The sequence below is a fragment of the Clarias gariepinus genome, chromosome 5 (genome assembly GCF_024256425.1).
Source record: "Clarias gariepinus isolate MV-2021 ecotype Netherlands chromosome 5, CGAR_prim_01v2, whole genome shotgun sequence".
Classification (NCBI taxonomy): Eukaryota; Metazoa; Chordata; class Actinopteri; order Siluriformes; family Clariidae; genus Clarias; species Clarias gariepinus.
In genome coordinates, this window is record NC_071104.1 from 33,968,107 (window position 1) to 33,986,367 (window position 18,261).

The 18,261-nt window shown below is 39.5% G+C and overlaps 1 protein-coding gene across 2 annotated transcripts in view; it reads left to right on the top strand.

The window, feature by feature from the left end:
* cerkl (ceramide kinase-like) overlaps nucleotides 1–18,261 on the top strand; it is an 85,314-nt gene that overhangs the window by 51,089 nt on the left and 15,964 nt on the right. For both annotated transcript variants that reach the window (XM_053496153.1, XM_053496154.1), the window contains exon 5: nucleotides 10,600–10,742. In XM_053496153.1, the coding sequence (XP_053352128.1) occupies nucleotides 10,600–10,742 (143 nt within the window). The remainder of the gene's footprint in view (nucleotides 1–10,599; nucleotides 10,743–18,261) is intronic.

An 18,261-nucleotide genomic window follows, 5' to 3' on the forward strand; every position in this document is an offset into this window, starting at 1 on the left:
ACTCCAGTCCTGAACTATCGAGCGACTGAAGTCACAAGTACTCAGAAAACAGCTGTCTGCATTAGCCAAGGACAGGACCGTCTTTGTAGAAAAGTGGAACCATCCCCAGTCACCACGCGCATCCCAGGGAGAACACACGGGGCATCCATGCGACAAGATCTCCAACCAGAAGCAGGACACCAGAACGAGTCAGATAGCTCCAGGGCAGAAGCGGCCTGGATCACTGGCAGCTCAGGAGCGACATGTATAGCTCGACAGAGAGACAGGTAGAGGGAAAAAGAGAGAGGAGAAGAAAGAGGAGAAAAGAGAGAAGAGGAGAGAGCAGAAGACAAGGAGAGATGGCAGTTAGATATGATCACAGTCAAACAATGACTAATTATGACATCATAACTAAAAGGGAGAGCCAGAAGGAAACACAGATATGAGGACTCCCTGAGATGTAACGCGACCAATAACTTTACCGTCAACAAAGCATCAGCATCGAGTACTGCAGCTCAAGGCCATTTAATGCTTTATACGTCAAGAGTAGTATTTTAAAATCGATCCGAAATTTCACAGGGAGCTAATGCAGTGTGGATAAGACAGGAGTGATGTACTCGTATCTTCTGGTTCTAGTGAGGACTCTCGCTGCTGCATTCTGGACTAGCTGAAACTTGTTTATGCACCTAGTTGAACAACCAGACAGTAAGGCGTTACAATAGTCCAACCTAGAGGTGATAAAAGCATGAACTAGTTTTTTTGCATCCTCTAGTGACAATATATTTCTTATCTTGGCAATATTTCCGAGGTGAAAGAATGCTATTTTTGTAATATATTTGACATGTGATTTAAATGTTAGGCTGGGATCTATAATCACACCGAGGTCTTTGACTGTTGCACTTGATGGAACAGAAAGGCCATTTAAAGTTACAGTGTGATCAGAAAGCTTACTTCTAGTTGCTTGTGTTCCTATGACTAGAACTTCTGTCTTATCAGGATTACAGTAAGCAGAAGAAATAAAATTAACATCCAGTCTCTTATGTCCTGCACACATTACTCAACTTTAGTAACCAATTTCTTTCTTATCTGGTTTTGCTGAGACATATAATTGTTTATCATCAGCATAACAATGAAAACTAATACCATGCTTACAAATTATGTTGCCCAGAGGAAGCATGTAAAAGGAAATAAGCAGTGGACCTAAAACTGAACCCTGTGGAACACCAAACTCTACTTGAGAGTTACTTAGCTAGATAGTTTTTGTTAAATTATTTTGTAATTTATCTTAGGTCTCTCTGTCCTGTCTCTGCTAGCCAGCTAACTAGGCCTCTTGGTTAGCTAGTTTAGTGTCTCTGTTAATTTATGTGTTTAAATTTATGTTGCATGTAGCACCTTGGTCCTGGAGGAACGTTGTTTCGTTTCACCATTTAAATCTACATACTGAAAACGATAAGTCAAATTGGATCTGAGTCACAAGAGGGCTGTTCCCTTAATTCCTACTACATTTATTTAATCTGTGAAGAAGAGTATTATGATCAATAGTGTCAACAGCTTCACTGAGGTCGAGTAACACAAGTAAAGTGATGCAACCCTGATCAGACGCCAATAGGAGGTCATTTACCACTTTAACAAGTGCTATCTCTGTGCTGTGGTGAGGCCTAAATCCTGACTGATACAGTTTGTTTATGCTATTTCCATGTAGATATGAAAATAGTTGCTGTCAAATTATCTTTTCCAGAATCTTAGCGATAAAGGGGAGGTTTGTTATCGGCCTATAATTGGAAAGCTGACAGGAGTCAAGGTCAGGTTTCTTGATTAGCGGTTTAATAACTGCTAATTTAAAGGATTTGGGAACATACCCACTGTTGAGTGAAAAGTTGTATATAGTGTGGTTATATTTCTTATACTTCTTTTGAAAGATAGTATTAAATCTAAAGTGTGACCTGCTTTATAAGTGGGTCCTACTACACACTAATTTACTCCTATTGAGCCCAGTATGGACATAAATTCTGTTCTTAGAGGGTCTTCTGGATTCTCAAAATGAATATTAAAGTCTCCAGCAATTAACACTTTGTCTATTGAAACGACAAGGTTTTGGAGGAAATTTGCAAATTCGTAGTAAAACTCAGTATGGCCCTGGAGGTCTGTAAATAGTTAATTAGTATTAGTAATAGATAATTAGTGGGATCGACTGAGCTGACTTCATATTTGTAGCTACACTTTTTATGTTACTACATAAAGCTTCAAAAACAAATGCATTAAATTTAAATCTGTGTTTTCGTATGATAGACAGATTATCATTGTAAATAATTGTGACGCCTCCTCCTCTATCAGATAGCCGAGGCTGGTGTATGTAGTTGTATCCAGGAGGATTAACTTAATTTAGAGCTACATACTCGTTCTCTTTAACCCAGGTTTCTGTTAAACGTAATATATCATACTCCTGATCTGTGATAGTTTAATTAACAATAACTGCTTTAGATGGAAGAGCTCTAATATTTAACATTCCTAGCTTCAGATCAGAGGTGCTGGCTGTGCATTTAGTGTGTTTTTAATTTTTGGTCTCTATATTAATTAAATTACTAAAACAGACTTTCTGAGTCTTTATAAATTTTTGTTTGGCTTAGGGAACAGACACAGTTTCAATATACAATTAAGAACCCCGAGTGACGACTCTATGCAGCTAGCAGACGGTTGGTTTAGCCTGTTTGTCTGCTCCCTGGCCTGGGCTCTGAGTTGTCACTGATCAAATAGGCCTCTTCTGAGACTATGAGCTATACTACAAGAAATGAGAGCAGCACCTTCCCGAGTGGGATGGACACCGTCCCACTCTAACAGGTTAGCTTTGCCCACAAAGATCTTCCAATAGTCTATGAAGCCCACATTATTTTCAGAGCACCACCTGAACATCCAGCAGTTCAGCAACCATAACCTGCTGTAAGCTATGTCGCCACCTCGCATTCTGATGGGATAGTAAAGGACCTATCTGTCTCTACCCCTATCTATGATCATCCATTAGAGTCCTATCGCCTGGCCTCGGGGTTGCGTGTGTGGTTAAGGGTGGGGGGAGTGTTAAGTCTGGCGCCAAGCTTTTTGATTAAAATCGCAGCATGTGGTACAACGGTGAGACAAAAGGGACAAGGACAAGCTGTGTGTACTTTCATGGATCTACAGAAATAACTTAAATAGCAGAATGTTTGGTCACTTCATTAGGTAGTTAGGATCTATGCATTCTGTGTATCTGTTTGCCATCCAATAAGGTGAAGCACAAGACAAAATTTGTACCAAGGCCAAGGGTTTTGGATTTGTGCCTCATTGGTCATTGATACTGATCAAAGACACTAGTTTACATCAGAAAGACTTCCAGCATTCTTCAGTAAACATTAGCTTAAAAAAAACTAAACTAAAATTCTCAATCAACATTGTCTATCAAATATCAATATTCTCCAAACATGCCTCAATTTAGTTATCTTACATAAAACACCAGCATTATCATCCTCCATTAAACCACCAACCTATCCCACCTTAAACACCAACATCTTTTAGCTAATAGCATCATTTTCCATCAAACACCAGCATTCTTTATCAAACATCAACACTATCGTTCTCCATCAAGCGCCAACATCCTCCAACCAACACCAGTTGCCATAAAAGACATTTTTAATCAAACTGCAGCATTTAAATTTCCATTTGACCACTAACATCCTCTATCAAACACCAACACACTTCATTACCCATCAAACACCAACACCCTATATTAAACACTAACACTAACACCTTCCATCAAACGCCAGCTGTAACGTCCTCTATCAAACACCAACATTCCCGATCAAACTCTAACACTCACATCTTCTATCAATCACCCCCGAGATTCTCCATCAAATACCATCACCCTCCATCAAACACCAAGAACCTCCATCAAACACTAACACCAACATCCTCTAGAAAAACACCAGCATTTTCCATTAAACACCAAAACATGACATCCTTCATTATTATACCAACATTCTCTATTAAACACTAACATCCTCATTTAAACCAACATCTAACACCAGCAATAACATTCACCATTAAACCCCAACATCTTTCATCAAACACCAAATTCCTCCATCCAACACCAGTACTATCATCTATCCACCACCGACATTAACATTCTTTAATGTCTAATAATATTTTATAGCAAACATCAGAAACCAATTACATCTACAGTATTATTAATGACACCATAAAATAGCCCCAACATGCCGGTGTGGTGATTTGCCGTTCTTCAGAGTGATATTCTGTAAAAGTGATGAGCCAAATGAATCAGCTTTCTGTGGAAACTTCAGACATACACAGGTACCAGTAGTCTTGGGTTTGTTGGCACATTTGCTGGTGTTTGCTGAAACGTGTTTATTCATGCGTGTTGATGGGTTTATCAGAGTGTGATGGTGAATGGGTGTGTGTTCTGGGCTTAAGGTAGCTCTCCTACAGCTCTGGCCTTGGCTCCCACCTGAGCTACGAGACAGATGGATCAGGTGAGGGAGGGAGCCAATTCATGATCTGCTACTCCTTACACCAGTACACCCTGCTCTTCCTCACCATCTTCTTCCTTATTCCTTCCCCTTGCTGGATCTAACATCCAGATGTTATTTAACATGCCTATACAGACAGAGTCTAGGTTACGCCAAGCATGTGTTTGTCTATTTATTTCATTAACTGTTTCTAACGTACATTAGGAATTATAACAATAGCCACAGCTTTAATCACAGTTTATCATCAATACACATCATCATACACCTACGATATCATTTAATCACAGTACATCAATAACTAACAAATTTAGCTATCAAAAACAATCTGAACATGAAACTTGTATGAAATTTATAATCATAATTTTCTAGCACACAGCTGATGTTGTTGGTGTCTGCTTGTATTTTGCCAGTGTCTGTGTTCGTTGGTGTTTAACTGGGTTTGTTGGTGTCTGCCTGTATTTTATTTGGGTTTTTCAATTTCTTTGTATGTTGGCATCTGGTTGGGTTTGTTGGTGCTGCTTGTATTTGTTGGTGTTTTATTATATTTTTTTCAGTGCATTAACACATTACAGTTAGACACCAACGCAGTCAGACACTAATAAAGACAAGCAGACAATAACTAACCCAATCAAACACCAACAAACAATTCAGACAATGAAAAAAACATGAGCAGACCCTGACAAACCACATCAAACACCATGAAATAAGTCAGGCACTGAAAACAGCACAAGCAGACACCAAATATAAGTCAGATATATAGTCAGATCACTTAAAAACTACAAGTAGGCAACGATAAACAAGTCAGATACTAACAGGAAGTGAAAACACAAGAAGATGCCAACTGTCCTAATTAATCATCAGTCAGAAACTGGAAAAAAAAATCCAATCAAACACAGACACCGGGGGAAAAACAGACACCAACAAACAAGTCATATACTGAAAAATCATAAGTAGACACCAACAAACCCAAACACAGTCAGATCGCAGAAAAACTACAAGTAGGCACCAACAAACGCAATTAAACATCAACAAACAAATCAGTCACCGAAAAAAAACACGTGCAGACACCAACAAATAAGTCAGACACCAACAAACCCAAAGACCAAAAAATAAGGTCAGATCATGTTGGGCATTGACAAACAAGTCAGACACTGAAAAAACAGGTTAGCCTTATTTGCATGTCGTTTGATTGTGGGAGGAAACCAGAGGACCAGGAGGAAACCCATCAAGCATGAGGAGAACAGGCAAACTCGACAATGGATCTGGATCTGGTATAATAAACAGAATTATGATATTCCTCTCGCTGAGAAGGACATGTGCTAGTTTGGCTTCAAACTTCTCACTATACTTTTGCCCTTCAGCCAATCAGATGCTTAGAGAGTAAAGATGTTTTATTGATCACTGCAGTATATCTGATTAATTTTTTTTTTTCTCATTTGTAAAAATACAAAAAAAATGCTGTCTTCTGTGACTGATGTGCTTGATGTTCTCATAGGTTGCAATGATTTACTTTGAGTGTTTTCGCTGGATTCTCAGGCAGTACTTGATTTTTCCATCTTGTTTAATTTTGTTCGAGAAAAGTGCTGGAAGATTTCACTCTACGCTGAAGCGTGTGAATAAATCTCAAGCGCAGGACACATCACAGCGGGTTTGCAGTTATGCGAGGTGTCTGATTAAAGAGGGAAAAAATGGACCTGCTATCAACACATCGCTAAAGCTCATGGAAGAAAATATGAAGGGGAAAAAAAATGAAAAAAGATCTCATTGTCTTTTTGCAGCGTTTTTTTTCTTGGAGAGGAAACGTTCCATTGCGCTCGGCAGACAGGCACACTCTCGCAAAACCCCCGCCTGGCACACACCCACCCACACGCACACATTATCTCTCTATCTCTACTTGCCTAATTAACCTCAGAAGAATTAAGTTTGAAAAGGTAATATCACACATTTTTCATTAATAGATCATAACTCATTAATTACTGCAGTAATCTAACTGTGCAGTAATGGGGCTGTGCTATTTTGGATGCACTTCTCACAAGGTCGCGAGTGCAAGACACATGTGACACGGCGCCATCTCTCTGCACATGCACGTGTTTGTGTGTGTGTGTGCATGCTTCTGCGTGCGTGTGTGTGAACATGTGTTTGCATGCCATAATATGCAGGTTCAAAAGGTGTCAGTGCTGACACAGTGGCAGTCATTGTGCTCGCACATTAATGGTAATTATCATCATCTTAAAACCAAAAGCTTCATTTGTACCTAGTGTTTATTGGCGACTCGCTCTAGCTGATTTCCCCCTATCCAGGTGGACAGAAATAAAAATTAAGATCACGTCGCTTTCACTTCTCAGAAAGAGATCTTTCAGATTTTAATACTACGTATAGAAGTGGTTTTCCATCCTCACAGCGATTATAAGGATCTTTAGACACTGCAACAAATTTTGAGTTTTATTGGTGTGCCCTACAAGGGATTGGCACCCCACCTGCCCCCTGCATCATGCCCCGAGTACCCTGGGTCAGGCTTCAGGCCTCCAGTGACCCGGTGCAGGATAAGCTCTATAAAGAATAAGTGAGAGCTCAGTAATGTGGGATCAATTGGACATTTCCTTGTTTTTGTTTAGTGATTGATTTTCTGCATGGTCTACAACAATACTGGGGATTTCAAAACTATAAAATAACACGTATGGAATTAGGTAATTATGTAACATCAACAACAGTCAGTAGTTATTTCAAGACAGTTCTTGCAAGAACAGTATTGTCAAGTGAAAGAACAGTACTGTTTAGTCATAATGAAACTGTCTCTCATAAAGACCTTCCCAGGAAAGCAAGACCAAAACCTACCTCTGCTGCAGAGAAGAAGTTCATTTAGAGTCACCAGCCTTAGAAATCATCAATTAACAACCAGCACCATAAGTACAGAGCATAAGTATCAGAGTACATGAGCGGTAGTGTATATGTATCACTCTGCACCCCAGATGTTATAATAACCGTTAATTACACTAACTGTCGGTCGCCAGCCTGGATGAAAATGATTGTTTTTAGATTTGTTTCTAACACAAGGCTGAATTACAAATTCGCTCTCCAGCTCCAACTGATCTAAGGTGCTGCTTGGTGTGTGACAATGGATTGTACACCCTACTGTACATAGTGCACTAACCTCCAATTTAACATTATTTGGGATTTAACCCCGGAACCCAGACGTTACCGGAGCTGATATTCTGAAGCGGAATAAGTGGAAATATAAAGAGAAACTTCCAAGATTTACAGGACTGTCCACCACCACCATGGTTCATTCTCTTCACCTTTTGGCTACATATTCCGGTATGAATGTAAAACTACTTTCCCCGCTGTTGATTACACCAACTCTCAGTCGCTACACACTCATTAGACTCATTAGATCCATTAGACGAGTTCATGTTCTTTCTTTGCTCCATGGTCCACTCTTAATGCCCATCGTAGGAACGTATTTGGTCAGCTGAAATATTTAGCTTAATCTGATCCGTGGTGCACCACTTGACTAACCTTGCTGTAGGCTCAGTCTCATACTAAGTGTTAAACAGAACTGGAGATACAGGTTAAGATAAGGCGCATCAGCTAATGTCTTTTTTTGGCAGGTGGTAAGTGTTTCAGGAGGTACAGGTTGTACCCTTCCCCCATTGGACACACACTTTCCTTCTATCAAAAGATCAGTGTTTATAACCGTGTTTACATTGGGTCATCCATTTTCTAAAGTGGACAGCTTCTCGTAACGTTATCAAAGCACACTAAAGCCCTGTCCGTGTCAGGCTGCTTTCATTTGTTTCATTTCACACATTTATTTATATATATTCATTAGAATGCATTGTACAACTGTGTTACTACAGTATAAACCATAAGTATTTATCTAAAATTAGTGGTTTGTTTACATAACTTTTGAAGGTCTGAAATAGCAAGTAACATGACTAAATAGGGACAAAATACTTTTTTAATGCTTAAGTAGTGAGAGCTGGGGCTCCTGTCTATCAGACTTGTTTGACCAGGACATCCCACAGATGCTCAACAGGATTCAAATCAAACCATTACTGATTTTTTTGCAGTTTGGCATTATCCAGCTGAAATAAGCTACTGCCAGAAATCCTCTGAAATGGAATTGATAACCTTTTTTTGCAGAATCCCATCCAAGCACTGATCTGGACTGGGCAGAGCACTGACGAATAAAAAGATTGGCACTAAACATAGATCATTTAAATGTCTGAATGTTTGCATTGAAGCTGCAAAGGTAATGCATGTAAGAAAAACGTTTTACTTAAAGTTTAGCATTGTATAAACGTCTTACAAAGTAGGGAATTGTCAAGTCCAGGCCCAGGATAAGTCAAGATCAAGTCAAAACCAAGTCTTTGTTTACATTACCAGCCTGAAGGGACTTAAATCAGATTTTTTTCATCCTAATCTGGCACAGATTTGATTTTTTTTTGAGTCATACTTAAATGTAAAGACAAGAAAAGCATTAATTTCACAAACACTCAGGTGAGACAAGTCTATATGAAGCATGACTAGAAACCCTCTGTAGGTCTCAGTACGGATGCCAGTGAATCCAAGACGTAAAAAACAAACAAAGGAGTTAATATCATAAAAAAGAAAATCTGCATTTCTTTAATTAAACCAAATTACTGTTTATAGACCTTATATTAAAGGAGATAAAAGGCATTGCTCTGTTGTATAAGAGGAATAAAACACTTTCGGATGTGCTGTTATAGAAACATATCCTCCGTCATCATGTTGATTATTATTTTCCTTTTTGTTCGTACTGTCACGATTATAACGAACATCTCCTGCTGGATTATTAAGCCGTGCCGCTAGCGTTGCGGATGAAGGCTAAGAGTAAAATCCAGTGCTGACACAGGACGCTACTGTTCGCCAGGCATTACTGAAACAGGCGTAATCTGCTTTGCCAGCCTCTCTTCATTTATTAGTAATGTGCGTAAAAGCAGATTAGCAAGCTTAACCCTTCTCCGTGATTTACTGCGCGGCAGAGACAGGACTTATTTGTTGTGGGACAACGATGTGTCCTGATTAAAATGCTCGTCACGTGCGCTAATCCTCTTTTTTGATACATCTAATGAGAACGATCACGTGCGATAATGGAGTCACTCATCAGAGACACGTTTCACTCGACGTAAAGATTTCAACACAAACAGTTCCCACTCGAGTGAAAACACACAGAGAAGTTTGTTGCTTCTTCATTATACTTGCTTTCTTTTCCATCCCTCTCTTTTAGAGACTCAAAGATTTAAAGGGCTGCTTTATTGGAATGACAACTATGGACATTCGTCTTTCCCACACCATCTCTTTTTTCACTCCTCTTGTCTCGCACCATCACCATTCTGCTTTCTTTTCGCTCCTCTCTCCTCTCAGCTGTATTCTCTCCATCCCTGTTGTTTTCTGCTCACTTCTTCTGCCTCGTTCTTTATTCCTCATTGCATCCGTTTCTCTCATTCCCTTTTTTGTCTGTCTTCCTCTTCTGTCTATTTCACTCTCTGTCTCTTTTTTCTTTCCTTGATATCCTCCTTTTTTTATTATTTTGTCACTTTCTCTCTTTCCATCATCTCTGTTTTCCATTATGTTTCTCTCCGAATTTATCTTTCTACAACCCTGTTCCTTTTTTCCATCTCTTTCTCTCTCTTTCTCTCTCGCGCGCACGCTCTCACACTCGTCACGCCCTGCAGTACTTCACATCTCAACTGTCTCTCTGCTTCTACATCCCATGGTCTTCCAGGTCGAATTCTCCATCTCTATTTCTCTTTATCACTCTCTCTTCTCTATCTTTTTTTTCTCATTCTTTGCCTTTCCATTTCACTCTCTCCAAACCTCTCTCTTTCTCCATCATGTTCCTTTCTCACTCACCACGCTCATCCTTCTCTAATTAAATAGCTTTCTGTTCTCTCTTTCTCTCCTTTTAATCAACATCTTTTTATTTCTTTCTGGTCTCTCTCTCCCCCCTTTCTCTCTCTCTGTCCCTTCTACTTCTGCTCATTTATCCCATCCTCACCATCTCTGCATTACTGTCTTTCATATTTATTTCCCCCTCTTTTCCTCCTTTTACCCATCTGTCTCATTTCTCCCCCTTTTTCAGGGTGGTGTGTGTAGGTGGAGACGGCTCTGTAGCTGAAGTCGCTCAGGGTTTGTTGCTCCGGGCGCAGATGGATGCTGAGAGGGACACACACTCCACCTTCATGCCAGTCTCAGCACCACTTCCTCTAGGTGTGATACCAGCAGGTGAGGGTCACCACCATCACACACTCACACACACACACACACACCATACTGTGAAAAGAGTACGTGTATAGTATCTCATATGTAACCCTTATACACTAATTATGAATGCTCACTTACCAGCTTCATACATCACGTTACCCAGAATTCCTCTGCACCTTCCTCCAAAGACTTCCCTGTCACAGTGATTTAGGCTGATCATGTTGTGAAGCTCCTCTGGCAAAAACAAACAGCTTCGCTCATAACTGTGCATGTGTGTGTGTGTGTGTGTGTGTGTGTTGTTATCAGACTGATTTAATCACAGCCAGGACAATCACATGCCGAGTTAATTGAAACAGAGCCTTCTTCATTACACACACACACACACACACACACACACACACACACACCTAAATCACACAGTAGGAACATACATTTACATAAACACTAAGGCCTCTTACGTATGCAAAATACAAATACACACCAACAGATAAATACCGGGGCCGTTCAAGTCAATCCGGGATTCTTGATTGTACAGAATTATAGTTCACAGTTATGAAAGTAAAGACTCCCTTTATTTCTCTATATAATCCGCTGCTACACTAATGCACTTAATATCCCAGTGTTTCACTAGCGCTTGGATACCATCAAGGTAGAAAGTTTTCTTAGGAGGCCAGAGCCGTCACGTCTGAAACGCTGGCCACCCAGGAACTCCTTAAATGGCCTTAACATGTGGAATCGGCTTGGACGACAGTTTCAGGATCAGGCGTGCCAATCAATGTTCACAGGAACGACCGCAGTGAGCCCCTGAGCCACCTCAGCCGGGATCGTTATGGTTCACGGACGTACGTCCATCTTTAAACCATTCGCAATATCCTAATATTAGACGGAAACTGGTTTTACACCTCCATTAACTCGGAATTTCATCACAGGTCCCAGTTTGACTCGAACGGCCCTCATATAAACATGTACACACACACACACAAATAGCCACAGGTGTACAAATAATCCTGTCCCAGCACTGCTTCCCCTAGGTGTGATACCAGCAGGTGAGGGTCACCAGCCACACACACACACACAAACACACACACACACATATTTTAGAATCCCTCTTTAATGTGCGCACACACACAGTATGTGTTAGCGATGTGTAGTGCACTCATAAACATACACAGTGGTGCCTAGATTGAAACTCACAGCCGTCCTTCCTAAAAAGCAAAACAAATGAGGTTATGAGCCAACATGATCAGTGACTCATGTACACAACAAATGCTGCCAAGTTGATCCCTTTCAGGTTTGGTTTCCACACTCCAGGTCATTTAAGGCTGTTTTTGAGGATTATACGCAACATTTCCCTAATTTGTTATTTCATTATGTTCCTTCCAATCCAACATGGCTGACAAAAAGCCTAATTTTTTAACTCCAGAGCTAAACTGTAGTAATTTTAATATTAAAGTTCTTCAGTAACTCGTTCCTTCTTGGAATCTGGATGGGAGAAAAGCAAAGGTGAGCTGATAAGGCGGCGTATACAGTACGATCGGCTAGAGCTGTAGTGATTGACAAGTGAGACAGAGAATGCCCCTCCCACACAAAACCTCCTTCAGGATTTAATCTCATGACCTCCAGACAATAGGATGAACAGTTTTCTGTTGCGTCAAATTACTGGATGGCTCCAAGCTAAGAAAACAACTAAGGAGAATTTAAAATATTTGAACTTTGTGGAAGAAATTTGGCCGGAAAAAAAAAAAAAAACATAAATGGTGAAAATCAACAGTAAGGATCATAGCTATGTTTAATAATAAAAATAAAAGCGTTTCACGGAAACATACACACACACACGCACACACACACATACAAACAATGTAACATAAACTCGGAGGACTGGGACTAAACAGCTGTGTGATTGTAAGACAACCACTTGTTGGTGAGACTAATCAGAAAAAAATGCGAAGAAAAAAGATTTCTGGAACAAGGTCATGTGTTCTTGTGAGTCCAGATTGACTCGATTCCAGAGTGATGGGTGTGTCTCAGGGTAAGACATAGTCCCTACTGTACAAGCCTCAGCATCGTTATGTGGCAATAAAATAAAGTCAGCTGATGACCTTGCTTTGTGCACTGGTGCGCAGTCGTGTTGGACCTGAACTGGTGTGAGCTTGTTTTTACAGAACTCTTAATGCTTCACCAGACCAAGACATTTTGGACAGTTTCACGCTCCCAACTTTGTGGGAACGGTTTAAGGATGACCCCGCCCATTCAACAAGACAGTGCACAAAGCAAATCCATAAAGACGTGGATGAGCGAGTTTGGTGTGGAAGAACTTGACTGGACCTGCACAGAGTCGAGACCTCAACACCTTTGAGAGGAATCAGAGCGGAGACTGTGAGCCAGACCTTCTCGTCCAACATCAGTGTCTGACCTCACAAAGGCGCTTCTGGATGAATGATCAAAAATTCCCATGAACACACACCTAAACCTTGTGGAAAGTCTTCACAGAAGAGTTGAAGCTGTTATAGCTGCAAAGGGGGCAGAGCTAACATCATATTAATAAACTCTATGGATTAAGAATTATATGTTACTCAAGTTCATATGCATGTGAAGGCAGGCGAGTAAATACTTTGGGCGATAAATTATAAAAAAAAAAAAAAAAACATAATAATGTGAAAATTACAAAAGAAATTATATAAATCACATGTAAGTTGCCAAATGTGGTTCTTAGCCAGTTTTTTTTTTTTTTTGGTCAAAATGAACACCATACTGTATGTATAAATATGTTACCCTACAAACATTTAAACAATTTTATAGTTTAAACAATATTACGTGGAGCATGTTAACATTAACCTTCTGTTAAAGTCGTAAGCACTCAGCTATGCTGTGTCATTAAAAAACTAAATCTAAGCATAAAAGTGTTATGGTGCATTATATCATTTCCAGTTGCAATATATTTTTTCAGATTGGCCAAAAAATATTGATCAGTATCAGCTCGGTGCATTCTCATTTCATATTTACTGTATATCAGTATATCAGTATATCATACGCACATCTGATTGATAATCTGTTTTTTTTTTCCCTTAACCATTCTGCTAATCTTCTAATCAATCAGAATAGAGTAGGTCACATCTCCTTTAGATCAGATTCCAATAGTCTGGTATACTGACAGACAGTCAGACAGACAGTAAAATACCCCAGTATACGAATCAAGTCCAATCCCATCCTCATAAGCAAGTCGTAATTTTACAGCATCCATGTCTTAAAAACAACACATTATTCACTCCACACTAGCTGAACACGTAAAACGACTCTTGCGGCCCAATTAAGAGCGGCGTCTCATATACGGCGCTCCCTATGTAGCCCATAACGCGGAAAGCGCGCGCTCCTAATTAATTCGCTCGCTCCTAAGGGTTTCCACGGGACTGTTAATTTCTTTGATATTCCAGGCAAAGAACCAACAATTTTTTGACGAGGCTCTAAGACATGCTTGACTAGCGAGTCGGCGCGTCGCATTCATCTGCCCGGATGAGGGAGAGGAAGGGGAGGGGGGCACATTAACAGCCTTATGAATATTCATGTCGTCTGCTTAATTAAGTTAATTGTTCTGCAGAAGTGCTCGCACTTCCAAGGACATTTTTTTTCTCCTCCTCTCACTTTACTCCCCCCCCACTTCAGTCTCTCTCTCTTTCTCTCTCTCTCTCTCTCTGTCTCACGCTCTCACTTTCAAACCCCCCACCTATTTCAGTGCTCCGGAATGGGGACGGCTAATATATTGCGATGTTGGCACAAGCTCGAGAGCCGTTATTTCTTTTTTGAAAGAGATAAAATATGGAACTACAGAACGCGAAGATTACACAAAAGCTGCCCGCCAAGCAACAGTGGTGTAAAAAAAAATAATAAAAAAACAATCACGGGTAGTAATGAAGATGCCATTGTCTTCACCCAAGCCACGTAGACGGATCTCAGGTGGACACCGATCGGCAATAAGCACGCCGAACAATGAGCCTGATATCACAAAATGCTAATTTCAGTATTTAGATAATGCTAGAGCAGGTGTAGGGAATTCGGGGAGATAATTTAGAAAGTGTACAACTAAACATCGATCACAGATCGTAAAAACACACGTATAAACACTTCCCAGTCTGTTATGGAATGATACAGCAGAGTGTTTGTTACTGTTTATGCAATGGCTCAGAGCCTGAACTAGAACACACACACACACACACACACACACACATGCGGAATATGTGCTACTGTCACCACTGTGCTGAGAATGGTCCATTATCCTAATAATACTGAACTCTGATTAATGGGCAGTGGAGAGGGAGATGAGAAATTGTGCAGAACAGATGGGTAGCACTCAAAAGTTATATATCTATAGTATGCATGTCGGTAGGATTACCTGATAAACTGATTAAATGAGTGTTGATGAAAAATAGTATGGATGGCTACCTAGGAGAACCCTTTTAAACCCATTAAACCTACACACATCAAATGTTCACTATATACAGTAGTTATGGCTTTTTCTTTTGCACAATCACATTTCGACAGCCGGGATCTGATCACAAACTGAATTGTAAACTATTTCTTTATATTTTGCTTCCAAAGAACCAGATATTCTTGTATCTGAATGTAGTCCTGAGGAATAGTTCTACAGTCCTCCTGAAGGACCTTTCTGGAGCGCTTATTTTCAGTCCTGACCAGATTCAGAGGATTTGTTTGTTTGTTTGTTAAGCCATAAAGTGACCTACTGTATGGATCATTCAATCATTAGAAAAAAAACATCTAACTTAAGACATAAACTAGTGAGAAACAGGTGCAGATGATCAGGCCTGTGATTAGTATACTGGTGATGCTGAATGCTGAGCGGTCAGAATGGACGAGACAGGAAACGAGGTCGCTGCTGAGGTTTTTACATAAACAACCAATTTTTATATTGTATCTTTAGGCACTTTGAAGTCTGCCGCAAAAATACATTTGTTTCCATTTCTTTCATTTCTATGTATATAATTTAATTGAATGTAGTTTATTTACCTTAAAGAAATGGGCTGACTCAAGACTTTTGCACAGTATGGTGTTTCTCCTATAACTCCATTCTGTAAAGCTGCTTTGGAACAATAAAGATTGTTAAAAATTGATCAAAGCACAACATTCTTAATTTCACACAATCACATTTAGCTACCAAGGTATTTAAGATCTTTATGCAGACAAAGTTCCTGGCAGTTTTTGATCACCCGACTATGAACCTCAGTATAGGTTTTACTGAGCTTGCTGGAGAATATAATTTCTTCTGGTTACTTTGTCACACTCGCTTATTTCTATTTTTATGCAAATCCCAGGAGCGTGCATTAGTTTTTTGTTTCCATCTAAAAACTGGTCTGTTTTGTACTATATATTTCTTTCTTTACAGCCATGCATATATCCTCCTGTAATGTTATTTATTTATTACCTTTGAAGTTATATATGGAAATATATAATTATGCAGACATGATAAACATATATATATACCAAAATTGCTACAGCATATAAAATGGTGCCTAAGACTTTTGCACAGTAGTGTACTTACAGTGATGATGTAATCACCAACAACTTCACTACAAATTGTCCCAAACTCACGGTTAAGTCTACGAACTTACACAGTTGTCTACGATGTACCTTTTCCATGCACAGGCACATTTTTTCAAGAACTTCCATGACTTCAGGATACTCTGATGTTGGATACCTGTGAATACCTTTAGCAGTTTATTTGGGCTGGATTTGGCCCTTTTAGCAGATTTTTGTTAGAATTTTTTTTTATTTTTGTAAAAATATTAACTCATATTCACCTTCTTTTTTAAAAGTCCTTGTGTGTGTTGTTCTTTCAGGTTGTGTGTATGAGTTCTTTGTTAAGCTAGTGTCTCTTCACCTGATGAGCTCTATGCAAAAACACATACACACACCTGTTTACTCGCACACACCTGTTCTCACACACTCACATACACAGATACAAACCTCCTCTGGCATGAGCTGATAGCAACTTAAATTAATGCCCTGTACCTGACAGTGTGTCCTCTAATGATTAACCGCATCTCTCTTTCCACTTGCTATTTGTGTGTGTGTGTGTGTGTGTGTGTGTGTGTGTGTGTGTTATAGAGAGAGGAACAGAAAAGAGAGGAAATGGTGTGTTTGAGTAAAATTGATTGCCAGGTGCAGCAGGCACCAGAACACTCAACGGAAATGTGGACGCAGGCGATTTAATGTTTCTCTGTACAAATGAGTATTTATACACATTAATCTTCGTGTCACTCACTGTCCTATAAACTCTTGTCAGTTTATTAGTGTACCTGATTTAATATAAGGCAGGCCACCTTTATTGCCATTGTAAAATACATCGTTGCACAGCAAAATGCAATACTGTTCATTAAAAAGATGTTTGCTGTAAATGGTGTTGTGTGTGTTAGTGTGTACAGGTGTGAGGGGTTTAACAACACATGTAACAGTGCACGGAATAGCATGAAAGCGTGTCTGTATATATACCGTACATTTGTGTTCACATCGAAACGATCTGTAAAAATAAACAAATAAGAAACAGACGAATAAACTTGCATTTAACTCACTGATTTAATGAGTCACTGACTTAGTGGTTGACTAATGTACTGGTTTACTTAGAGATATACTGCTTATCTGACTGACTGACTTACAGATTTATTAACCTAATGACTCACTGACTGATTTATTAAGTAACTGACAGACTGACTATGGTTTATTACTGTAACTGACCGACCTACTGGTGTATTTACTAACTGACTGACTTCCAGATTTAATGATGTGTGAACTGAATGACTGACTGACTGACTGACTGACTGACTGACCTACTAACTGACTGATTGGCTTATAGATTTATTAACTGACTGACTGACTGACTGACTGATTTATTAATAACTAACTGACTTACTAAACACACAGATAAACCTACTGGCTGACTGACATACTGTGTGTTGATCTAACTAACTAAGTGACTGACTTACTGACTTCTGAAGTACTCATTTACTCACTAATGTACTGATTACATTACTGACTAAAGAATTCACATACTAAATGACTGACTTAAGTATTTATTTACTTACTAAAGTACTGACCGCCTTACTGACTTAAAATTAATTATAAATGACTGACTGACCGTCTGACTGACTGAATGAGTACTCTGACTGATTAAAGTATTGACTGACTGACTCACTGACTGACTCACTGACTGACTCACTGATGTATTAACTGACTGACTGTTAGATTCACTAATGTATTAAATGTTTGACTGACTGACTGACTTACTGACTGACTGACTAACTGACTGACGTATTGCCTGACTGACAGACTTCCTGATGTATTAACTGACTGATTTGACTGACTGACTGACTGACTGGCTTACTGATGTACTATCTGGATGACTGACTTAGAGATTAATTGACTGACCTAGAGATTTACTGACTATTTTATTAAGTAACTGAGTCACTGACTGACTGACTGACTTACTAAACACACAGATAAACTTACCTACTCACTGACTTTCTAACAGACA